Below are 20,403 nucleotides of genomic sequence, written 5' to 3'. Positions count from 1 at the left end.
TTTTAGTGATTTATTCCATTTTGGTCCTACGTGGGTGACAAGAACCCAAGACCTTGGGCTATTTATCCACTGATTTCCCAGGCACATTAACAGAAAGCTGACTGAGAAGTAAAGTGCTTGGACTGCAACCAGCATTCCAGTGTGGATGTGAGTGTTCTAGGGCACTTAAACTGCTGCCCCACAACACCTGTCTCCATTTTATTTTTTTTAAATTGTGTATAGTTATGAGGATGTTTTATTGCATAGATATACTGTACACTGTCCAATCAGGGCCAATATATTTATCTGGTCAGACTTTTAGCGTTTCTCTTGAAGTTCATGGGAATCCCATGTTTTCCATGGTCTGTAGTCACCCTTCTTAGTCCCATCTAGCTGTGACTTGGCACCCCGCAGCAGGCGCCCCTCATCTTGTCCTCCCTGTGTATGTCAGCAGCCTCTGCTAGTCATTCTTACCTTACATAAGGTCAGTTATTCTTTAGACTCCACACGGGAGGGAAATGATGCCCTGTTCTTCTCTCTGCCTGGCTTCCTTCACTTAACAAGGACCGTGCTTCAGCTGAGGACACGTTGGCATCCTTTCGATGGCTCAGTGATGTTCTGTCATGTTTAGGTACCGCGTTTCTTTATCCACTCCTGCGTGGATGGACACTTAGGTCATTGCTGGTTTTTGTGAAGTAGTGCTGTGCTGAGTGGGAGTGCACACGTCCCTCTGACAGGTCGAGTGCCTGCCTCTGGGATGTGCTCTCAGGAGGGAGATTGCTGGGCCATGAGGTGGTGCTGTCTAGTTGTTTGAGGAGCCTCCATGCTGTTTTCCACAATGGTTGTGATAATGTACGTTCCCTTCCCTTCCCTTCCTTGCCAGCAGGCTTTTGTTCTGTCTTGTTTAGGTTTGTGTATTTGATTGAGTTTGAGGGGGGAAGGGAGAGAAAGCAAGCCTAGATCTTCCACGTGCTTTTTCACATGGGTGGCACAGTCTGGATACTCTGGCATCCTCCATTGCCTGTCCCCGGCCATCAGCAGGAGGAACAGGGCATGACCTGTCCCAGATGGGCTGCTTGCGCTGCAGCGGCAGCTTTGTTGTGTGCGCCACAGTGTGGGCTGTGCTCTCGTGTTCTTGCCCTATAGCTACCATGAGGTTTACAATAAATTTTTTTTAGCTATATAAAGGTTTCTTAAAATAGTATCAGTTTAACATTGATTATCAAGATACAGAAAAATAAAAAATTCTTTTTTTTAAAAAGATTTATGTTTATTGCAAATTCAGATATACATAGAGGAGGAGAGACAGGAAGATCTTCCATCCGATGGTTCACTCCCCAAGTCACTGCAACACCCAGTGCTGAGCTGATCTGAAGCCAGGAGCCTGGAGCCTCTTCCGGGTCTCCCATGTGGGTGCAGGGTCCCAAGGCTTTGGGCCGTCCTGGACTGCTTTCCCAGGCCACAAGCAGGGAGCTGGATGGGAAGTGGAGCAGCTGGGACACAAAAACTGGTGCCCATTTGGGATTTGGCGCGTTCAAGGCGAGGACTTTAGCTGCTAGGCCGCCAGGCTTGGTCCTATTAGGGTATTCTAAATTTGTTTTTATGGATAGTGTGGCCAGTGAGTTTTCTTCATTCTGTTATTTTTCCAAAAGATTTATTCATTTGTTTCGCAGTGTTACAGAGGGAAAAGGGGAGGAATCTTTTGTCTGCTGGTCACTCCCTAAACTGTCCGCAGTGGCTGGCAGGAGCCAGGAGCTGCTTCTGGGTTTTTCACATGGGTGCAGGCACTCACGGCCTTGGGGCGCCTTCTGCTGTTTTCCCAGGCGGTAGCACAGAGTTGTAACCAAATTGGAGTAGCCAAGACTCCAGCAGGTGTCCATATTGGATGTTGGTGGCTCAAGTATAAGGTTAGCCTGCTGTGCCATTGTGCCGGCCCCCTCCTCTTGATTCTTTTAACTTCTCTAGCCATGTATGTATGCTCCAGGGATTTTTCTGCTTGATCTGTTTTTTGGAATTAATTAATTATTTATTTGAAAGGCAGAGTTATAGTGTGAGGGCGAGACAGAGAGGTTTTCCATCTCATTATTTACTCCCTGAATAGTTGCAATAGCCTGGCAGGGCAGAGCTGGGAGTCTAGAATTCCATCTGGGTGGGCCTGGCGGCGTGGCCTAGCGGCTAAAGTCCTCGCCTTGAAAGCCCCGGGATCCCATATGGGTGCCGGTTCTAATCCCGGCAGCTCCACTTCCCATCCAGCTGCCTGCTTGTGGCCTGGGAAAGCAGTTGAGGACGGCCCAATGCATTGGGACCCTGCACCTGCGTGGGAGACCCAGAAGAGGTTCCAGGTTCCCGGCATCGGATCGGCGCGCACCGGCCCGTTGCGGCTCACTTGGGGAGTGAATCATCGGACGGAAGATCTTCCTCTCTGTCTCTCCTCCTCTGTGTATATCTGGCTGTAATAAAATGAATAAATCTTTAAAAAAAAAAAAAGAATTCCATCTGGGTCTCCCACCTGTGTGCAGGTGTCTGAGTGCTCGAGTCATCTGCTGCTGCGTTCCCAGGTAGCTTAACAGGGGGCTGGTTTCAAAATGGAGTGACAGAGACCTGAGCTGGCAGTCGGGGACGCTGGCGTTGCTGGCACCCTGTTTGGTCTATTCTGCTATTGGTGCTTGATACCTTATCTTATTTTCAATTTTACCTAGTACTTTAAGATTATTTATTTGAATGGCACATACGTGTATATAATGTGTGTATAAAATGTGTATATATGTGTGTGTGTGTATATATATATATATATATGCACGTATGTACACACACACGCACACACACACAGAGCAAGCCTGAGAGCGCTTCCATCAGCTGGTTTACTCTCCAAATGTCTGCAAGAGCCGGGGCTGGGACACGGTGAAAATAGGAGCTTGGAACCCCATCCAGGCTTCCCAGGTGGGCCCAAGTGCTCGGGCCATCTTACAGTGCTTTCTTGAACACGTTTGCAGGAACTGGACTGGAAGCAGAACAGCTGTAGTTCAAGCTGCTAGAGGCCTGTGGGTTTGGGTGTGGCAGGCTTCACTCTGGGCCAGGGTGCAGTCCTAAGTTAGCAGTTGAGGGAGGGCTGGCAGAAGCCTCTTGGCTGTGGAAGCTGCAGATATTCACTCTACAAGTTAAGGCCTAGGTTCTGGCAAGGAAGTTTAGTCAGCTCTTTTCTTAAATTTTTTTACAGTTGGTTTACTGTTGGAATTCACTTTACTCTTGCTCTCCCCAAGTGGGAGATGTTTGGTGCTGTGCTTCTTGGAGCTGAGGGAGGATGATGTGGGCAGCTCTGCAGACCCTCTTGCTTGCTCCAGTAAGACTTGTAGCAGGATGGGACGCTGGTGTCTCACTTGGCTTCGGGTTCTGTGGTGGTGCATGGGTCTGTGTGTAGCTGTTTACATTGATATCTCAGCAGGGAGGAGATTGCAAGAACCTCGAGTTCATCGGCCATCTGGTTCCAGCCCTTGGGCATTTTCAACAGGGTGGTTTTTCTGGAAATCAAATTCTCCCTTCCCAGAAGTTTTTTTTTTTTTTTTTTTTTTTTTTTTTTTTCTCTGTAAGGCAGAATGACAGAACTCCTATGTGCCAGTTTGTTCCCTAAATCCTTTTAAGGACCATGGTTGCACTAGGACCAGAGCCAGGAGCTGAGAACTCAAAGCAGGCTCACGTGAGGTCGGTAGGAACGGCACCTTGAGCCAGCACTGCTCTCTGCAGGGGTCTGTGCTGGTGGGGGGCTGGAGCCATGAGCCAGAGCTGCGACTCAGATCAGGCACTTGGGGTGGGGCACGGGCAGCTTGAGTGCTGGGCTCACTGCCTCTCCACTGGCGTCTGTCCGTGACTATGCTGAGTTCTGCATTTATTGTGTCAGTGTAACAATCAGCTAATGATTATGCCAAAACCAGTAAGATTTTGCTGAGACTGCACATGTTGGGACAGTCTGTTAGGATTCTGGGACAGTAAGCAACGGTCTCTGCCTTTACTTAGTAAGTACCCCAGCTTCAGTCAGGTGGGAGCTTGGTGCTTTCCCGTGAATGTGTGCAGCCTGATCATGCACACAGCCCTCTGTTTGCACACGGCCTCTGCATTTCCAGGACTGTGTGGGGACTTGGCAAAGCTTACAGTGACACCCCCTTCAACTGTCCCTTCTAAGCTTTTCAGTTATTTTTCCTCCCAGGTGTTATCCACTGCCTAGGCAGTTATGAACTTAAAATACTTGCTTGTAGCATTGCTTTTGACAGGCATCTGCCCACGGGAGAGGTTTCTTTTATTTATTTATTTTTTTCTGAGTAAGTAGTAAAAGCAAATACAACCTGACTTGCAAGTAAGATTTTTCTAGAGACCGACCAGATTAAATACTGATAGTTCTTTGGGAGTGAGTGTCTTTGTATCAGCCAGGTTGTGCTCTGTCTGGCAGCTGGCGTGCTGCCCCAGAGTCCCAGCAGGCTGTCCCGTCTGGAGGGAACCGTGAGCTGATGGGAGAGCCAGGTATAGGAATGGGGTATTGATAGTCAGACCTGTTTTCCTTGAGTAAATGCTCCCTGAATTTCCTTCGGTTATTTTCTAGACTTTTGAAACATTGAAAATAACGGTGGTTATTTTCCCCGTAAAAATGCATATTTCATCTACTTGAAAGGTAGGCTGAGAGAGAGAGTGTGTGTGTCTGTCATAGGCAGATAGATGTGGATGGACGGGAGATGGAGGTAACTGTCTTCCATGCCCTGGTTCAGTCCTCCCTTGGCTCAGCATGCAGGGATGTTCCAGGGAGGTCTGGAGCCTGGAAAGCCCATCTAGAGCTCTCATAGGAGGACAGGGTCTGCAGTCCTGGAACTGTCATCGGCTGCCTCCCAGGATGCATGGTTAGCAGGAAACTGGGTTGAAAGCAGAGTAGTGAGGACTCAAACCAGTAGTCTTGACCTGGGATGTGGCTGCCGTAAGCAGCAGGCGACCTGTGCTGCAGTGCCTGCCCTTGATTTTGACAGATTTTGTTGGGTTTTCTAATGTTTCCGATGACAATTTCTGGAAGTCCTTATTCTGCCATTTCTGATAATAAATTCACCCTCACTTATCAGTCAAGTAGAATCAGAGAAGTATTTGAGTTGAAGTCTTGTTTTTTCTTTTTTAAACAAATTTATTTTTATTGGAAAGGCTGGTTTACAGAGAGAAGGATCTTCCATCTGCTGGTTCCCTCCCCAAATGACTGCAGCTAGAGCTGAACTGATCTGAAACCAGGAGCCAGAAGCTTCTTCCAGGTCTCCCATATGTGTGTGCAGGGAGCCAAGAACTCGAGTCATCCTTCACTGCTTCCCCAGGCCATAGGCAGGCAGGGCTGGACGAAAGTGGAGCAGCTGGGACGTGAACTAGCAGCCGCATGATGCTACTGCTTGCAGGCAGAGGATTAGCCAGCTGAGCCATTGTGCTTGCCCTGTTTGTATTTTTCTTGTTCCAGTTCCATTCTGACAAATGCCTTTTCCTTCTTTTTAGATTCTAGAGAATTCAGGCTCAGAACTAACCTGCCTACTTCTTAATTCATAGCTTTTTGGTTTGAGCAAATCAACCTGACTCTTCGGAGCTTCAGTTTCTTCACCTGTTAAATGGGAAGAGTTGGTGGTACCTGTCAGTAGGTTGGTTAGGTTGTACACAGTCAGTCTGTACAGTCTAATCTACTGTTTAGATTTGACTGTGTCTGTTAAATATCAGGGATCTGCTAAGTTCTTAAATGAGTATAAATTATAATATAAAACAGTTAACAAAAATGCATTCTTTAATATTGCTTAAGTTTAAGAAAATGTTTTTGTTTGCTGTGTTTAGAAATTTTATTAATTGAAATGGAAATTTCAGATAAAGGATGGTAATGTGAAATTGTTATTGCGTTCATTATTTACAATTTATCTGTTCACTGTTTTTATTAGGTTAATAATAATGAGATGGTTGCGTTGCAACGAGAGCCTAATAACGCCTATGACAAGAATGCGATTAAAGTAAACAATGTGAATGGAAATCAGGTTGGCTATTTAAAGAAGGATCTTGCTGCTGCTTTGGCCCATATCATGGACAACAAATTGGCACAAATAGAAGGGTAATGTACTGGCAGCATTTAGTTTGAATAATTGTGAGTTGCGGTTATCTTTGAACTTGTTAGATCTTCTAACTAGAATCTAAGTGCGTGTTGGCAACCTGTAAAATATGTGTTCCTGAATTTGTTGGTTCTCTCTTTGCATGCTTCCACTACCCTCACCATTCAATGACTGTGCCCATTTTCCTACTGAATTATTACCATTTGCATTCAAATTTTAGGAAGTACACTCTGTCTCCAAGTGTTTCGGTGCTGGGTTTAAGAGTTTAGAAGTGTTAGAGCAGAGGTTGTAAGTTGGTTGGCTGTAGGTGAATTTCGTTTTGCTTACCCTGTGATTCAGGGTATCTAGATATGGTGTATTTTCTATTTTTTTTTCCTCTTAAATGTGAAGCTTAGTAAGATACCTCACGGTATTGGGCTCTTATTTCCACATGGTATCAGCTGACTGGAAGTAGTTTTTAAAGAAAAATTGGTTTATTTGACAGACAGAGATGCGGGTTCACTCCCCAAATGGCCTCATCTGCCAGGGCTGAGCCAGGCTAAACCGAGGAGGCAGGAGCGTCTTCCGGGTCTCCCCTGTGCGCCATCTTCCGCTGTTTTCCCAGGCATGCTAGCAAGGAGCTGGACTGGAAGTGGAACAGGTTGGACTTGGCAGTTTAACCTGCAGGACAGGGCTGGCCCAGTAGCTATACCTTGAGGTAGGGCACAGTCTCTCCCAGTTCTGCTGTATCTTTTTTCTTTCCCTTTTTTTTTTTGTTTTTGTTTTTAAGATTTATGTATTATTGTTGGGAAGGTAGATCTACAGAGAGAAGGAGAGACGGGGGAAAGATCTTCCATCTGCTGGTTCACTCCCCAAATGGCTGCAAAGGCCGGAGCTGGGCTGATCCAGAGCCAGGAGCCAGGAGCTTCTTCTGGGTCTGTCACGAGAGTGCAGGGTCCCAAGGCTTTGGGCTGTCCTCTACTGCTTTTCCAGGCCACAAGCAGGAAGTTGGATGGGAAGCGGAGCAGCAGGACATAAGCCAGTGCTCCAATGGGATCCTGGCCGTTTGCAAGGGGAGGATTAATTAATTGAGCCATCACACAGGGCCCCCTTTTATTTATTTATTTTTTTTGAACCCTCAATCTCTTCTCAATTACCTCTTCTTTTTTAGGCATTTGTGTTTGTGATCTCAGTTTAAGTGTTTGGAATGTTTAGGAGATTCATATCCTAATCTTAGGTGAGTTTGGAAGATAAAGAAATGTTCAGCAGTATCTCACTGTGTTTAGTCCCTTTTCAATTTCTCAAGTTTTTCCAGACACTTGTAGTGAATCCTATATTTGAAATAATTCTTGGAAATTGTTCTGCATTCTACCAGAAGAATGAGTTAATATCTTTAGTGGTCCTGTTAAGCAACATTCTAACCCTCTGAATGGAACCATTTCGTGTATCTTGTTTACAAGCTATCTTTGTGTTTTAAAGCTGCAATATCCTTTGGTGTTTGTTTCTAAAAATAACCCTTTCTTATTGATTGTTCTTGATTCAATTCCCTTTTTTCAACTAGTAGTTCCTTGTTTTATTTCCATGCAAAAAATTTGAAACACATGCTTAGAGTAGAATAAATATCACATGCCTAATGGTGGTAAAAACAATACTTCTAATTTGTTATTTCTCCCCCGCTCTTAAATGTAACAGGGTCGTCCCCTTTGGTGCAAACAATGCTTTTACCATGCCTCTGCAAATGACTTTTTGGGGAAAAGAAGAAAATAGAAAAATGGTTTTAGATCAGTTGAAGAAACATGGCTTCAAATTGGGTCCTGCACCAAAAAGTAAGTTTAGGGTTTAACTACTCTATTGATACTGCAAAGACACAGGTATTCTAAGACAGTGTTTTTCTGTAAGTTTGGGTGACTAATGTGTACGGGCAACTTCTAGGTACAGTCTTTTTTTTCTGGAATCTGTTTTTCTCTCTGTATTTTGAAGTACGGTGCCTGTCACTTTGTAAAATAGGTGTGTTTTAAGGAATCTATCCTTGGGTAGTTTGTTTTTGAGCATCATTGGGTATAATTGTACAGAGTAAGGTGGCTGTGAGGTGCCACGTACTTCAGTCTCCTGGACCACTGCTGTGTTTGTTACTCATTGTTATTCTGAATGTTGACCTATGACACAGGACTGGAACTCTACACTGACACATGTATTCCCCTGTGCTCTGCCTTGACATTCCCTCATGGTAGCCTCTGGAAATCCCTGATTTTAGGAATTATTTTTGGTAAATTTTAGGAAAAAGATCCTCCTGATAGGAAATGCTGTGTGATTTTTTTTTTTTAACTAGAAGTTTATTCAAGTATTGTGGATATAAATAAAGTCACTTAAGAATGACTTAGGATTTAGCTTTAAAAATTCAAGCACTACTTGTTAACAAATAAATGCTTACTTTGTTTATTTAAAAGTTTTTGTGTGTTACAGCGTTAGGATTCAGTTTGGAAAGTGGCTGGGGCTCTGGGAGAGCTGGACCAAGCTATAGTATGCCAGTTCATGCTGCTGTACAGATGACAACTGAACAGGTATGCTGCTCTATTTCTTTTTTATTCATTATTTGTTTGAGAAGCAGAGAGAGCGAGCATGTGATTGCGAGCAAACACAGAAGCAGGCTTCCATCTGCTGGTTTACTCACCAAATGCTTGAGAGCCAAGTCTCAACATAGTTCTCCCTGGTGAGCCTTCAATGCCGGGGCCTCTGTGGCGTACAGACAGGAGCTGGACTTGGAAGTGAACCCAGAATGTTAACTAAGGTGATACTGTCATCGGTGGGCAGCTGGACTGCTAAGCCAACGGCCTGCCCTTGCTGCTCTGTTTTTTCCATCTGATCTGAAAGTGAATTTTAAATGTGGAGGTTACTGTTTGAAAGAATAGGATAAATATATTGGTGTATTGATGATGTTCAGATGCATTGGTTGAAATTTATATTGTGGAATAAATGGAGTGTGTATTTGTTTGCAAGCATTTAACAAGGATGAGAAGTACAGTCCTTTCGTATCTGCAGGTGATGGGGTCCAGGGTCTCTTCAGTTTCTTATTCATATAAAATGCTGTGGTATTTGCATATAACCTGTATGGATCCTCCTGTTTGCTGTAAATCATCTAGATTACTCATGATACCTGATACGCTGTTTACAGAATATTGACAAGGAAAACATCTACGGTGTTTAGTAGAGACTAAACCATTTCGGCTGCTGTTGGTTTCATCTGAAGTAAGGAAGGCCTGCTGCGTAGCCATACATAAACACGTAACATGTGCATGCTTGTATTTGCGCAGGTTCTTCTTCTTTTTTTTTTTCAAAGATTTATTTGTTTTTATTACAAAGTCAGATATACAGAGAGGAGGAGAGACAGAGAGAAAGATTTTCCATCCGATGATTCACTCCACAAGTGACCGCAACGACCAGTGCTGCGCCGATCTGAAGCCAGCAGCCAGGAACCTCTTCCAGGTCTCCCACGTGGGTGCAGGGTCCCAAAGCTTTGGGCCGTCCTCCACTGCTTACCCAGGCCACAAGCAGGGAGCTGGATGGGAAGTGGAGCTGCCGGGATTAGAACCGGCGCCCATATGGGGTCCTGGCGCATTCAAGGCGAGGACTTTAGCTGCTAGGCCACACCGCCGGGTCCTGTGCAGGTTATTCTTATATTTGAATTTTTTAAATTGTCCAAGTAGTAATTTAAAATACAACCTTGGCGTTCAGCGTGATAGCGTAGCAGCACCGCCGGGTCCTGTGCCGGTTATTCTTATATTTGAATTTTTTAAATTGTCCAAGTAGTAATTTAAAATACAACCTTGGCGTTCAGCGTGATAGCGTAGCAGCTAAAGTCCTCGCCTTGAATGCGCCAGGACCCCATATGGGCGCCGGTTCTAATACCGGCAGCTCCACTTCCCATCCAGCTCCCTGCTTGTGGCCTGGGAAAGCAGTGGAGGACGGCCCAAAGCTTTGGGACCCTGCGACCCATGTGGGAGACCTGGAGGAAGCTCCTAGCTCCTGGCTTCAGATTGGCTCAGCTCCAGCCATTGTGGCCTCTTGGGGAGTGAACCTTGAGACGGAAGATTTTTCTCTCTGTCTCTTCTCCTCTCTGTATGTCCACCTTTCCGATAAAAATAAATAAAATCTTAAAAAAAAAAATACAATCTTGAAATTTATTCCATTGAGGGAGGTTGCAACTACAGTGCTAATTAGCATTACTCTGTTTTCTTGTGTAATTTGTTATCTAGGATCATGTTAGGTTGAGTTAGTTTGAAAAACATTTTTTTTTTAAAGCCTTACTTTGTTTTGAATGGAAAGGCAGACTTACAGAGAGGAGATACAGAGAGAAAGATCTTCCATCCGCTGGTTCACTCTCTAAGTGGCCACAGTGGCTGGAGCTGGGCTGATCTGTGTCCAGGAGACAGCATCTTCTTGCAGGTCTCCCACCTGGATACAGGGTCTCAAGGCTTTGGGCCATCCTTGACTGCTTTCCCAGGCCACCAGCAGGGAGCTGAGTGGGAAGTGCAGCAGCGGGACATAAAGCAGCATCCAGATGGGATCCTGGCGCTTGCATTGGGAGGATTAGCCAGTGTAGCCATCATTCCAGGCCCAGTTTGGAAAAGTTTATAAGATTAAAAAATGAAATACAATTTTAAAATAACAAACTTGTTTTAATGTCTACCAATTTGGTCGTACCTTTTAGCTTTCAATTGTGAGATACCAAGTTTTCCCTGACCGTTGTTTGAGGGCTTAGACCTTCTGTCTGGGTCCTCAGGTTACCTCGCCTAGTTACCGAGATTTGAGCTGATGTGTTTCTGGACAACAGTTGCTATGTATTCATTTATCAATTTGCAAAAGTAATTATAGCGTATATATGTTTTTGTTAAATCAGAATAGGTTTAAATAGCCAGTTAGATTATCATAATAGTAAAACCATTGTAATATTATGTAATGTATACCAGGTTCCTTATTGCTGCCATAATAAATGTCATTGATTTGAAAAAGGCAAATACACTGGGTAGGTGTGCCAGAATATTCTGAATAAAGATGATAGAATCATAGAATTCCAGTGGCAGAGAGGACTTGAGAGATAATGTAAATTTAATTTATTCCTTTTGGTTCATAGAAATAAGATTACAGAATTGAAATGCCTTGAATCAAAAAATTGAAATGCCTTGGCTAAACTTACATGTAGTTTTTTTCTCCAGTGGGAGAACCATGACCAGAGCCAAGATTTAATAATGTATTTTTACCTCTTACTCCTCAGACAGCTTTCCATTCTACTTTCATGGAGCAGTACAGTATTCCAGGGAATTTTAATGAGCCTTCTGGCATTTGATTCTTCTAATTATATGATTTAAATCTTTGGACTAAGCACAGTTATCATTTTGGTTGTTTTGCTTCATGGAGTTTCTTGTTGCTGTTACAGCTTAAAACAGAATTTGACAAGTTGTTTGAAGATTTGAAAGAAGATGACAAAACTCATGAAATGGAGCCAGCTGAGGCAAGGAGCCAGTGTTTTCTATGAAAAACTACTCGGGATTTGACAATCTTTTTTTTAATCACAAGATTAACTTTAGACTGTGAGTGTGGAAAACAGGCTTACTGTGTTTCTCTTTATGACCCTTCGTTGATAGGCTGTGGAAACGCCATTGCTTCCGCATCAGAAGCAAGCTCTCGCTTGGATGGTGTCACGAGAAAACAGTAAAGAACTTCCGCCGTTCTGGGAACAGCGCAATGACTTATACTACAACACAATAACAAACTTTTCGGAGAAAGATAGACCAGAAAATGTCCATGGAGGAATTTTGGCGGATGATATGGGTTTGGTAATTGCAGTTTTTTTTTTTTTTTTCTCTTGTGGTTAACAAAATCTTTTTTTATAATTATGGTTTTGAGGTATAAAGATAGGAACATGTTGCTATCTGAAAACAGATTTTATTTTTAATGTAGAAACATAGCTTTTTAGTATGTTCACTTGTAATGTTAAAATTTTTGGTTGGCTGATGTGGAAGCAGCTTCTGAGATTTAAGCATAATAATGGCATTCAAGGTGGTATAGTCAGAGACAGTCATTTCGTAATTTACAGTGCAGTGGCAAAACGCCTTTCCTGTCTAAATGAAACCTTGATTTTTAACATGTTGTATCATTTATTTATCAATAAACTTGTGTGGCCTTGAATGGGAATTTTTATTTGATTACTTGCTTTTGAAATCAGTTTTTGAATGTTTCCTAGTCAGCTTGGTTTCAGAATCTGATCTTTTTTTTTCTTTAACATTTTAAAGGGTAAAACTCTTACGGCCATTGCAGTGATTCTTACCAATTTCCATGATGGTAAACCCCTTCCTGTTGAAAGGATGAAGAAGAATCAACCTAAGAAGGTAAAGGATTAGCAGGAGTGCTCTTTGAGAACTCGTGAAAGGATGTTTGCTGGGGAGGGTGTTTAACACGTTGATTCAAGACTGCCCAGGCGCCTGGCCTCAATCTGGCTGTGCTCTGATTCCAACTTTCTCCTGAAAGACGTCGCGGAGGTAGCAGGTGATGGCTCAGGCATGCACCACCGTGTGGGATGCACCAGTCGAGTTCTGCCCTCCTGGCCTCGGCCTGGCCCGGTCCAGCCCAGCTCAAGGGGAGTGAACCAGTGGATCAAAAAAAAAAAAAAAAAAAAAAAAAAATCTCTGTTGTCTGTCTCTGTGTCTCCATGTTACAAAGGAAAGTAACTAAGTGAGTGGAAAATTTAAAATGTAATTGCCAAAAATTGATTAGCTGGGTCCTTGAAATGTGATTCATCAACTCTCTGCTAAAACATTGAGAAATCACAATCTTTTAATTCCCTGCTCCTCAGCACATTGCACCAGAATTGGGTTGCAGTTCAAGTATTCTTTATGATATAAGATTTATTTTAAGTTTGTGTAAGGTTGATGGCAGTGCTGTTTAAGAACCGATTGTTTTTTCACCCAGGAATGCAATAGCAGTGAATCTGTGAAATCTAGAAAAAATGATACCAGCAAAAAAGGAGATGAATTAAACAAAGGTAACATTAATTTTGACTATGAACCAATATTTGGTTGATATTTTTCTCAACTTAATCATCTAAATATAGTTTTGGTTTCATGCTTTACAAAAATTTTTAATCTCATTTTCTAAGAGTTTCATGGAGATTGTTAGGACTGTTCAGGAGATGGTTATAGTATACCTGTCAGAAAAACTGAGGGCACGTATTTGGTTGAGAAAAAAAATCATATGAAAGGATAGTTAAGAAACAGGAGCACATGTTTTATTATGGTACCTTTATATGTTTTATATTACTTATAATGCAATGTGCATGGAAAACAGAAATAAAATAGGAAAGGTAAGTTAGAGCCAAATTCTAAAGTCAAAAGATAAATGGAAAGAGATGTATGGTATGACCCTAACAAAATTGATTTCTGAAGGTAAGTTAGAGTGGCAAGACTGGAAATATGTTAAAATCAGATGAAAGATTTGGACATAATTTCTGTGTGCTATTTATTCATTCTGTTAAGTTTGATATAGGAGTGGGAAATAGAAAAACAATTGGAGGGGGCAGTGTTGAAGGTAGGCTGGAAGGAGTGTGTTCAGAAAGCTGAAGGACGGTGATTGGAGAGTCAGGGATTGAAGAGGGCTATTGCTGGTCAGATCATTTACTAATACTGTGAATATTTGGTTTTTAATTTGGAGTAGAAGCATGTAGGTGTGATGAGGAGCCCAGTATTTCGGATGTCAAGAAGAATGAGTGTCCCACATCAGAACTGTCTGGCTCTTGCCCCAAGAGGTGAACTCTGGTTTGGTTTGGTTCTGTGTAATCTGTTTAAATTTTTTCTCTAAGATGCCTGTTACATCTCATTTACATGGTTCTTTCTAAAAACATTTTTTTCTTTCAAATTATGAAGGCCACTATGATTTATGCAAGTACCGTGTTCTTAATTTTTTTTTTGTAAGATTTATTGGAAAGGCAGATTTACAGAGAAGGATAGACAGATCTTCCGTCCACTGGTTCACTCCACAAAGTGGGCACAATGGCCGGAGCTGAGCTGATCGGAGACAGAAACCAGGAGCATCTTGCAGGTCTCCCACACGGGTGCAGGATCCCAAGGTTTTAGGCCGTCCTCTGCTGCTTTTCCAGGCCACAGGCAGGGAGCTGGATGGGAAGTGGAGTAGCTGGGATATGAACCAGCACCCATATGGAATCCTGCCATGTGCAAGGCGAGGACTTCAGCTACTAGGCTACCATGCTGGGTCCTAGAATGCTCTTTATTTTATGGATAAACTAATACCTATAAAAATTAGAATGGTAATTAAAAAAATCTATTTATTTGAAAGACAGATGGCAGACTGAGAATGAGAGACCTAAAAGAAGAAAGAGCAGAATGGATGTCTTCTGTCCACTGGTTTACTACCCAAATGACCCTGGCTGCAGCAGCCAGGACTGGGTCAGGCTGAAGCCAGGAGCAGGGAGCTCTGTCCTGGCTTCCCATTTGGGTGGCAAGGTTCAGGGCCTCGGGAAATGCCCTAGAAGCCAGGATACGGAATGCCAGTATGTCAAGTGGCTGCCTAAAACATTGCATAAAGAGCTGGCCCGGTAAACTGGTGATAGGAAATTAACACTGTGGTTTCAACCTTTTTGTAATTTGAGAGAGAACTAGTGAGAGAGCTCCCATCCTCTGGTTCCTTCCACACCACCCTAGGCATGGAGCAAAGAGCCATAAATGAAGTCCCCGTCTCCTACACAGGCGCACGAATCTGACCACTGAGCCATCACCATGGTTTCCGGGTCAGCACGAGCAGGAAGCAGGCGGAGTTGAGCCAGTGTCAGATCCAGGCCTCACTGGGATTCAGATACGCGGACAAGCAGCATCTCAGCTACTGGGCCAAGTGCAGCCCCTCTTCCTATTGTGTTCACCTAAAAACTAAGGCCTATCCCCTGGGTTTGTAGTGTTTGTGGAAACTTCGGAAGTTTCTTTGTAGACTTAGGGAGTGAGAACTGAAGCATATTGATTAGGTGACTTGACGAAAGGATTTTTGCTCAGCTTGGTTCTTTCTCATTTCATCTGTGGTAGAAATGAGACATGTTTTTCCTAAACAAGTATTAAATATATAGAAAATGTTAATTAACGAACTAGAGGGGAAAACTGAGTAAAATTGGTTTCCCTGTGATCTCTGAGTTTCTCTACTTGCACACTTTGTTTACTCTTTGGAGTAGGTCTAATTTCTGAATTTTGATTACATTGTATCGTCTACCATCATTGTGAACAGATATAAATTCTTATCAGGATATGAGCCAGCCACCCACCCATAGAGACATCAAGCCTTTGGCTTTGTAGGTTGTTGTGTCATTTATACTCATCTGATCATACAACCAGCCAGCACTCATCAGTTTTCTTCTTAGCTGCATCTCAAGTCTTAGAGTTCTAAAGTGACATAAACCTGGGTCACAGTGCACTTAGGCGGATGGCGTTAGATTAAGAGGAAGGAAGGTAATATGACGTTAGATTAAAAGGAAGGAAGGTAATAACACGGGAAAAACCAACAGGAGCAGCCACCACCCTGCCATGCCGTAGCTAACACGGATGGTGTGACTTTGCATAAGGTAGTATTTTAAAGGTCTTTGCATATAGCAGTATCTTATTCTGTGTAGTGTATTGCATTTTTACTCAGACTTTCCAAATCAAGGAGTCAAGGTATTTGATTGGGTGACTTGCCTGGAGTCGCATAGCAAATTAATGGCGGAATGAAGATTTGAATCTAGGCAGTCCTACTGCAGTACCTAGTATCAGCCACTTAACTCTGCGTTACACTGCCTATACACAAGATCTATTAAATTTTCATTGTGAAAGAAACATTTCATTTTTTTGCTTTTGTCTGCTTAATTCATTATAATTTATGTTTTTTCTTTGATAAAAGCTATTAATTTTATGTAAATGTTTATTTAAACCACTCTTAGAATGACTTAATTTTTGACATTTAACAGTAGTGGTACTGTATTTTGGTGCATGGAACTTGTTCTGAAACAGAAAACCTACAACAAATATGACTTAAAATATCAACTAAAAATGTTTGCCACAAAAATGTTCAAAAGATAGGGCCCGTCACGGTAGCCTAGCGACTAAAGTCTTCACCTTACATGTGCCGGGATCCCATAGGCACACCAGTTCTAATCCCGGCAGCGCTGCTTCCCATCCAACTGCCTTCTTGTGGCCTGGGAAAGCAATCAGGGATGGTCCAAAGCCTGGGGACCCTGCACCGGCTTGGGAGACCCTGAGGAGGCTCTAAGCTCCTGGCTTTGGATCAACTCAGCTCTGGCCGTTGCAGTTGCTGTGGGAGTGAATCAATGGATAGAAGATCTTTCTGTCTCCTCCTCTTTGTATATCTGAGTTTCCAATAAAAAAAAAAATAAGAAATTTTCAAAAGATACACAAGGGAGAACAAAAAAACATTTGTGTTGTGTTTGTTAGCTGTGATTTGACCACTTTGTTTTGGGTTGATAAAAAATTTCTTTGTATTTAATTGTAGACGGAAAATTTCTGTGCAGTACATTGAAAGCAGTGAGTCAGAGGAAATTGAGATAAACGAATTGCCCCAGAAAATGAAAGGTAATGTACCATAGAGTGGATGGTGTTTTGTATTCTAATCTGTTGCACCCATTTTATGTTTGTTTTGTTTTTGTTTTTAGGAAAACTGAAAAATACACAATCAGAAACTAAAAGGATAAGAGGTAGGTCTATATTTTTATCTTCTCAACACCCATATTGCCACTTAGGGTTATTAAAGCTGCGTGGATTTGTGTCTCTACCTTGGAGCTCTGTAGTAATAGTTCTTAAACTTTGCTGCTGTTTGTATCTGAGTGCCTCATAGAATTTACCATGGGTGTTAATTAACAACCTGAACAAATACTTTCAGGTAAAATTTAAGGTATAATATTTAAACCAATTTTAAACAAGACATTATTCTACCACTTGTTAAATGACTGATAAAACCTTATGCTGTTTTGTAACTAGTCATTCCAGGCTTAGTTTGGGTGGCCTTTTTAGCATTACATGGTTAATTCACATGATTATACTGATAAAATCAGCAAGTAGAAATTTTTCTCCTTAAAATATGCTTTTTGTGCATGGCATTGTGGCACAGTGGTTAAAGTCCTCACCTTGCATGCCCCGGGATCCCATATGGTCGCCGGTTCTAATCCCAGCGGCCCTGCTTCCCATCCAGCTCCCTGTTTGTGGCCTGGGAAAGCAGTCGAGGACAGCCCAAATCTTTGGGACCCTGCACCCGCACATGTGTGGGAGACCCGGAAGAGCTCCTGGCTACTGGCTTTGGATTGGCTCAGCTCCAGCCATTGCGCTCACTTGGAGAGTGAGCCATCGGAAGGAAGATCTTCCTCTGTTTCTCCTCTCTCTATGTATATCCTCCTTTCCAATAAAAATAAATAAATCTTTTAAAAAATACGCTTTTATTTTCTTTCCAATTCAGATCACATTGTATTGTTAATTAGTTGGGAAATTATGTTAAATCTGATTTAGAACTTGTCATCACCTGACAGTTTTGAAAATTTAGCAAACTTATCATTAGGTATCTAACATTTATTCCCTTGGAAAAAAACTGCCTATGCCTGATAGTTGAAGCATCTTGCCTGTTTATAGGCATATGGAAGAATTAACCTGAAAGTATTTTAACTATGTTTTTCTTTCCCAGCAGGGACTTCTAAGGTTAAAGAAGATGCAGCATTTGCATGTGCACTTGATGTATCTACTCCTGCACCGAAGAGAAAAATGTTGAAGAAAGGTTAGCAAATCTACTGGTTTTCTTCTTTTCTTTCTCAGGATTTATTTATTTACTGAGAAAGTCATTGTTCCAAAGAGGTGGGAAACAGAGGCAGGCAGACCTTGCACCTGTTAGATCTGTCCCCAAATGGCTACAACACCCTGCTGTACTGGGCCACAGCCAGGAGCTTCATCGGGACTTCCCCACGTGGGTGGCAGGTACCCAAGTATGGTAGGCACCTTGTGCTGCTTTTCTGGTCATTAGCAGGGAGCTTAATAAAAGATGGTGGTGGGCCCAGCACAGTAGCCTAGCAGCTAAAGTCCTTCCTTTTTTTCACACACTGGGATCCCGTATAGGTGCCAGTTCTTTTTTTTCTTTATTTATTTTTTTATTTTTTAAGATTTATTTTATTTTCATTACAAAGATATACAGAGAGGAGGAGAGACAGAGAGGAAGATCTTCCGTCCGATGATTCACTCCCCAAGTGAGCGCAATGGCCGGTGCTTGGGTGCCAGTTCTAATCCCGGCAGCCCTGCTTCCCATCCAGCTCCCTGCTTGTGGCTGGGAAAGCAGTCTAGGACGGCCCAAAGCCTTGGGATCCTGCTCCTGCGTGGGAGACCCAGAAAAAGCTCTAGGCTCCTGGCTTCGGATTGGCTCAGCTCCAGCTGTTGTGGCCACTTGGGGAGTGAATCAGTAGACTGAAGATCTTTCTATCTCTCCTCTCCGTATATCTGCCTTTCCGATAAAAATAAATAAATCTTAAAAAAAAAAAAAAAGATGGTGGCTTACCAGGATTTATTCACTATACCACAACACCAGCCCCAATCTGCTACTTTTTTAGTTTAGTTTAATTTTTGTTTTAGTAAAAAAAAAATAATTGAATTAAATACTATAAAATTACACTGCAAGAGATTTAGAAAATAAGGAGTGCTATATCTTGTTTTCATTCTGATGTGTTTTTCTATTGTATTTGTTATATTAAGCCAAAATATGGCAGGAAGATGATGTGTCCTTACTCTGAAAAAGTAAAACAGGTACACAATGCACAGCATGTTGGCTTTTTTGAAGCTTAATTTGATCTACATTAATTGTAACAAAGATTAGTATAATAATTTGTAATTAAGATTTCATAGGTTTTGGAATAGTTTTTAGTTAAGAATGTTAGTGATCTTTATTACAGTTTTGTCTTTTGTAATTCATAGGATCACAGCCCTGCATGAAAATTAAATGTTTTAGCTGGAAGCTTTGACTAAAGTTAAGGGGGTCTAGGATAAGTTGTATCTCTACATATTGGTCTCCTGCTCCAGATGTTGGACATATAGCCCAAGAAGCCACTTTGTGGAACTTGTAATTTAATGATGTGGGAAACGCAGAATAAGTTATTACATGCTTTTAAAAGTGATGAGGTTGTGAAGAGAAAAAGGAATAATGAACTAATGCAGAGTCATGGGGTAGTACCAGCTGTGTCTGTGGAGGTCAGTTCGGGGCAGAACAGAGCTGCATCCCCGGCGGAGCAGCTGGGACTGACAGCCACACTCCAGTGTGGAACACAGGGGCTGTGGGCGGTGGCCTAGCCTGTCTCACCACAGTGCCCTGCTTGCGTCTGTTTGTTGGGAGACTGCTATGTCCGACTTCCTCTCGATGCATATTTGATTAATTTCATCTTTAACTCCATTTACACTTTTGATTAGTTATCACACCAGAGAGGTAGTATGTTGGATATTCATTTCATTTATTTTTTAGAAAGTCTGGCCCACAGATCAATAGTTCCCTGATTTTAACAAGAACTTAGGATATTTTTGGGGACCAGCATTTTGGTGCAGCCTATTAATTGTTCCTGGAAAGGCAGTAGAAGATAACAAAGATTTATTTTATTTAAAAGGCAGATTTAAGAGAGAAGAAGAAAGGGAAACATTGTCCATCCACTGGTTCACTCCCCAAGTGGCCCCAACGGCTGGAGCTGAGCCAATCCGAAGCCAGAGCCAGGAGCTTCTTCCGGGTCTCCCACACGGGTGCAGGGTCCCAGAGCTTTGGGCCGTCCTCGACTGCTTTCCCAGGCCAAAGAGAGCTGAATGGAAAATGAAGTAGCCAGGACTCAAGCCAGTGCCCATATGGGATCCTGGTGCTTCGAAGGTGGAGGATTAGGCAATTGAACCATCTGCCAGGCCCAGATAAACCTTAAAAAGTTAATATTATGAGATTATTAGTTGAATACTATATTCTACCAAAAAGTGTTTTGCAAAAATACCGAAAACCAAAATATGCTGCTAGCATGTGGCTTCACTGGCTTAGTAGTCTAAGAGGTTTCTATCAAGCTGTCCTTCAAGGATACAGTCATCTGAGTATCAGTCTTGGGGGAAAATCCTATTCCAGGTTGACTCTCATGGTTCTCATTCGACTGGATTCCTGTTTGTTACGAAGTCCTCAGTTCTTACCAGTGTTGTTCCCCGTGAGCTGCCCAAGTGTCCTCACAGGGTAGCATCTGACCTCCCTGGAATCTAGTGAACAGAGACAGATCACACCTGATGTGCGAGCTTCATTTTTGTAACCGAATTTCAGA

General features: G+C 42.5%; 1 protein-coding gene across 4 annotated transcripts in view; it reads left to right on the top strand.

The window, feature by feature from the left end:
- HLTF (helicase like transcription factor) overlaps positions 1-20,403 on the top strand; it is a 59,392-nt gene that overhangs the window by 13,730 nt on the left and 25,259 nt on the right. For 2 of the 4 annotated variants that reach the window (XM_058661418.1, XM_058661415.1), the window contains exons 3-13: positions 5,916-6,082; positions 7,752-7,885; positions 8,523-8,620; positions 11,494-11,568; positions 11,702-11,893; positions 12,350-12,445; positions 13,026-13,098; positions 13,767-13,857; positions 16,596-16,675; positions 16,756-16,797; positions 17,775-17,864. In XM_058661418.1, coding sequence (XP_058517401.1) covers positions 5,931-6,082; positions 7,752-7,885; positions 8,523-8,620; positions 11,494-11,568; positions 11,702-11,893; positions 12,350-12,445; positions 13,026-13,098; positions 13,767-13,857; positions 16,596-16,675; positions 16,756-16,797; positions 17,775-17,864 — 1,123 coding nt within the window. In that variant the 5' untranslated portion in view covers positions 5,916-5,930. Of the gene's footprint in view, positions 1-5,915; positions 6,083-7,216; positions 7,297-7,751; positions 7,886-8,522; positions 8,621-11,493; positions 11,569-11,701; positions 11,894-12,349; positions 12,446-13,025; positions 13,099-13,766; positions 13,858-16,595; positions 16,676-16,755; positions 16,798-17,774; positions 17,865-20,403 lie in introns of those variants that run through there. The other 2 variants (XM_058661416.1, XM_058661417.1) reach the window with 2 other exon arrangements.

Source organism: Ochotona princeps, chromosome 3 (genome assembly GCF_030435755.1).
Source record: "Ochotona princeps isolate mOchPri1 chromosome 3, mOchPri1.hap1, whole genome shotgun sequence".
Classification (NCBI taxonomy): Eukaryota; Metazoa; Chordata; class Mammalia; order Lagomorpha; family Ochotonidae; genus Ochotona; species Ochotona princeps.
Note: the sequence above shows the minus strand (reverse complement) of the source record. Positions and strands in the feature narration are given on the sequence as shown.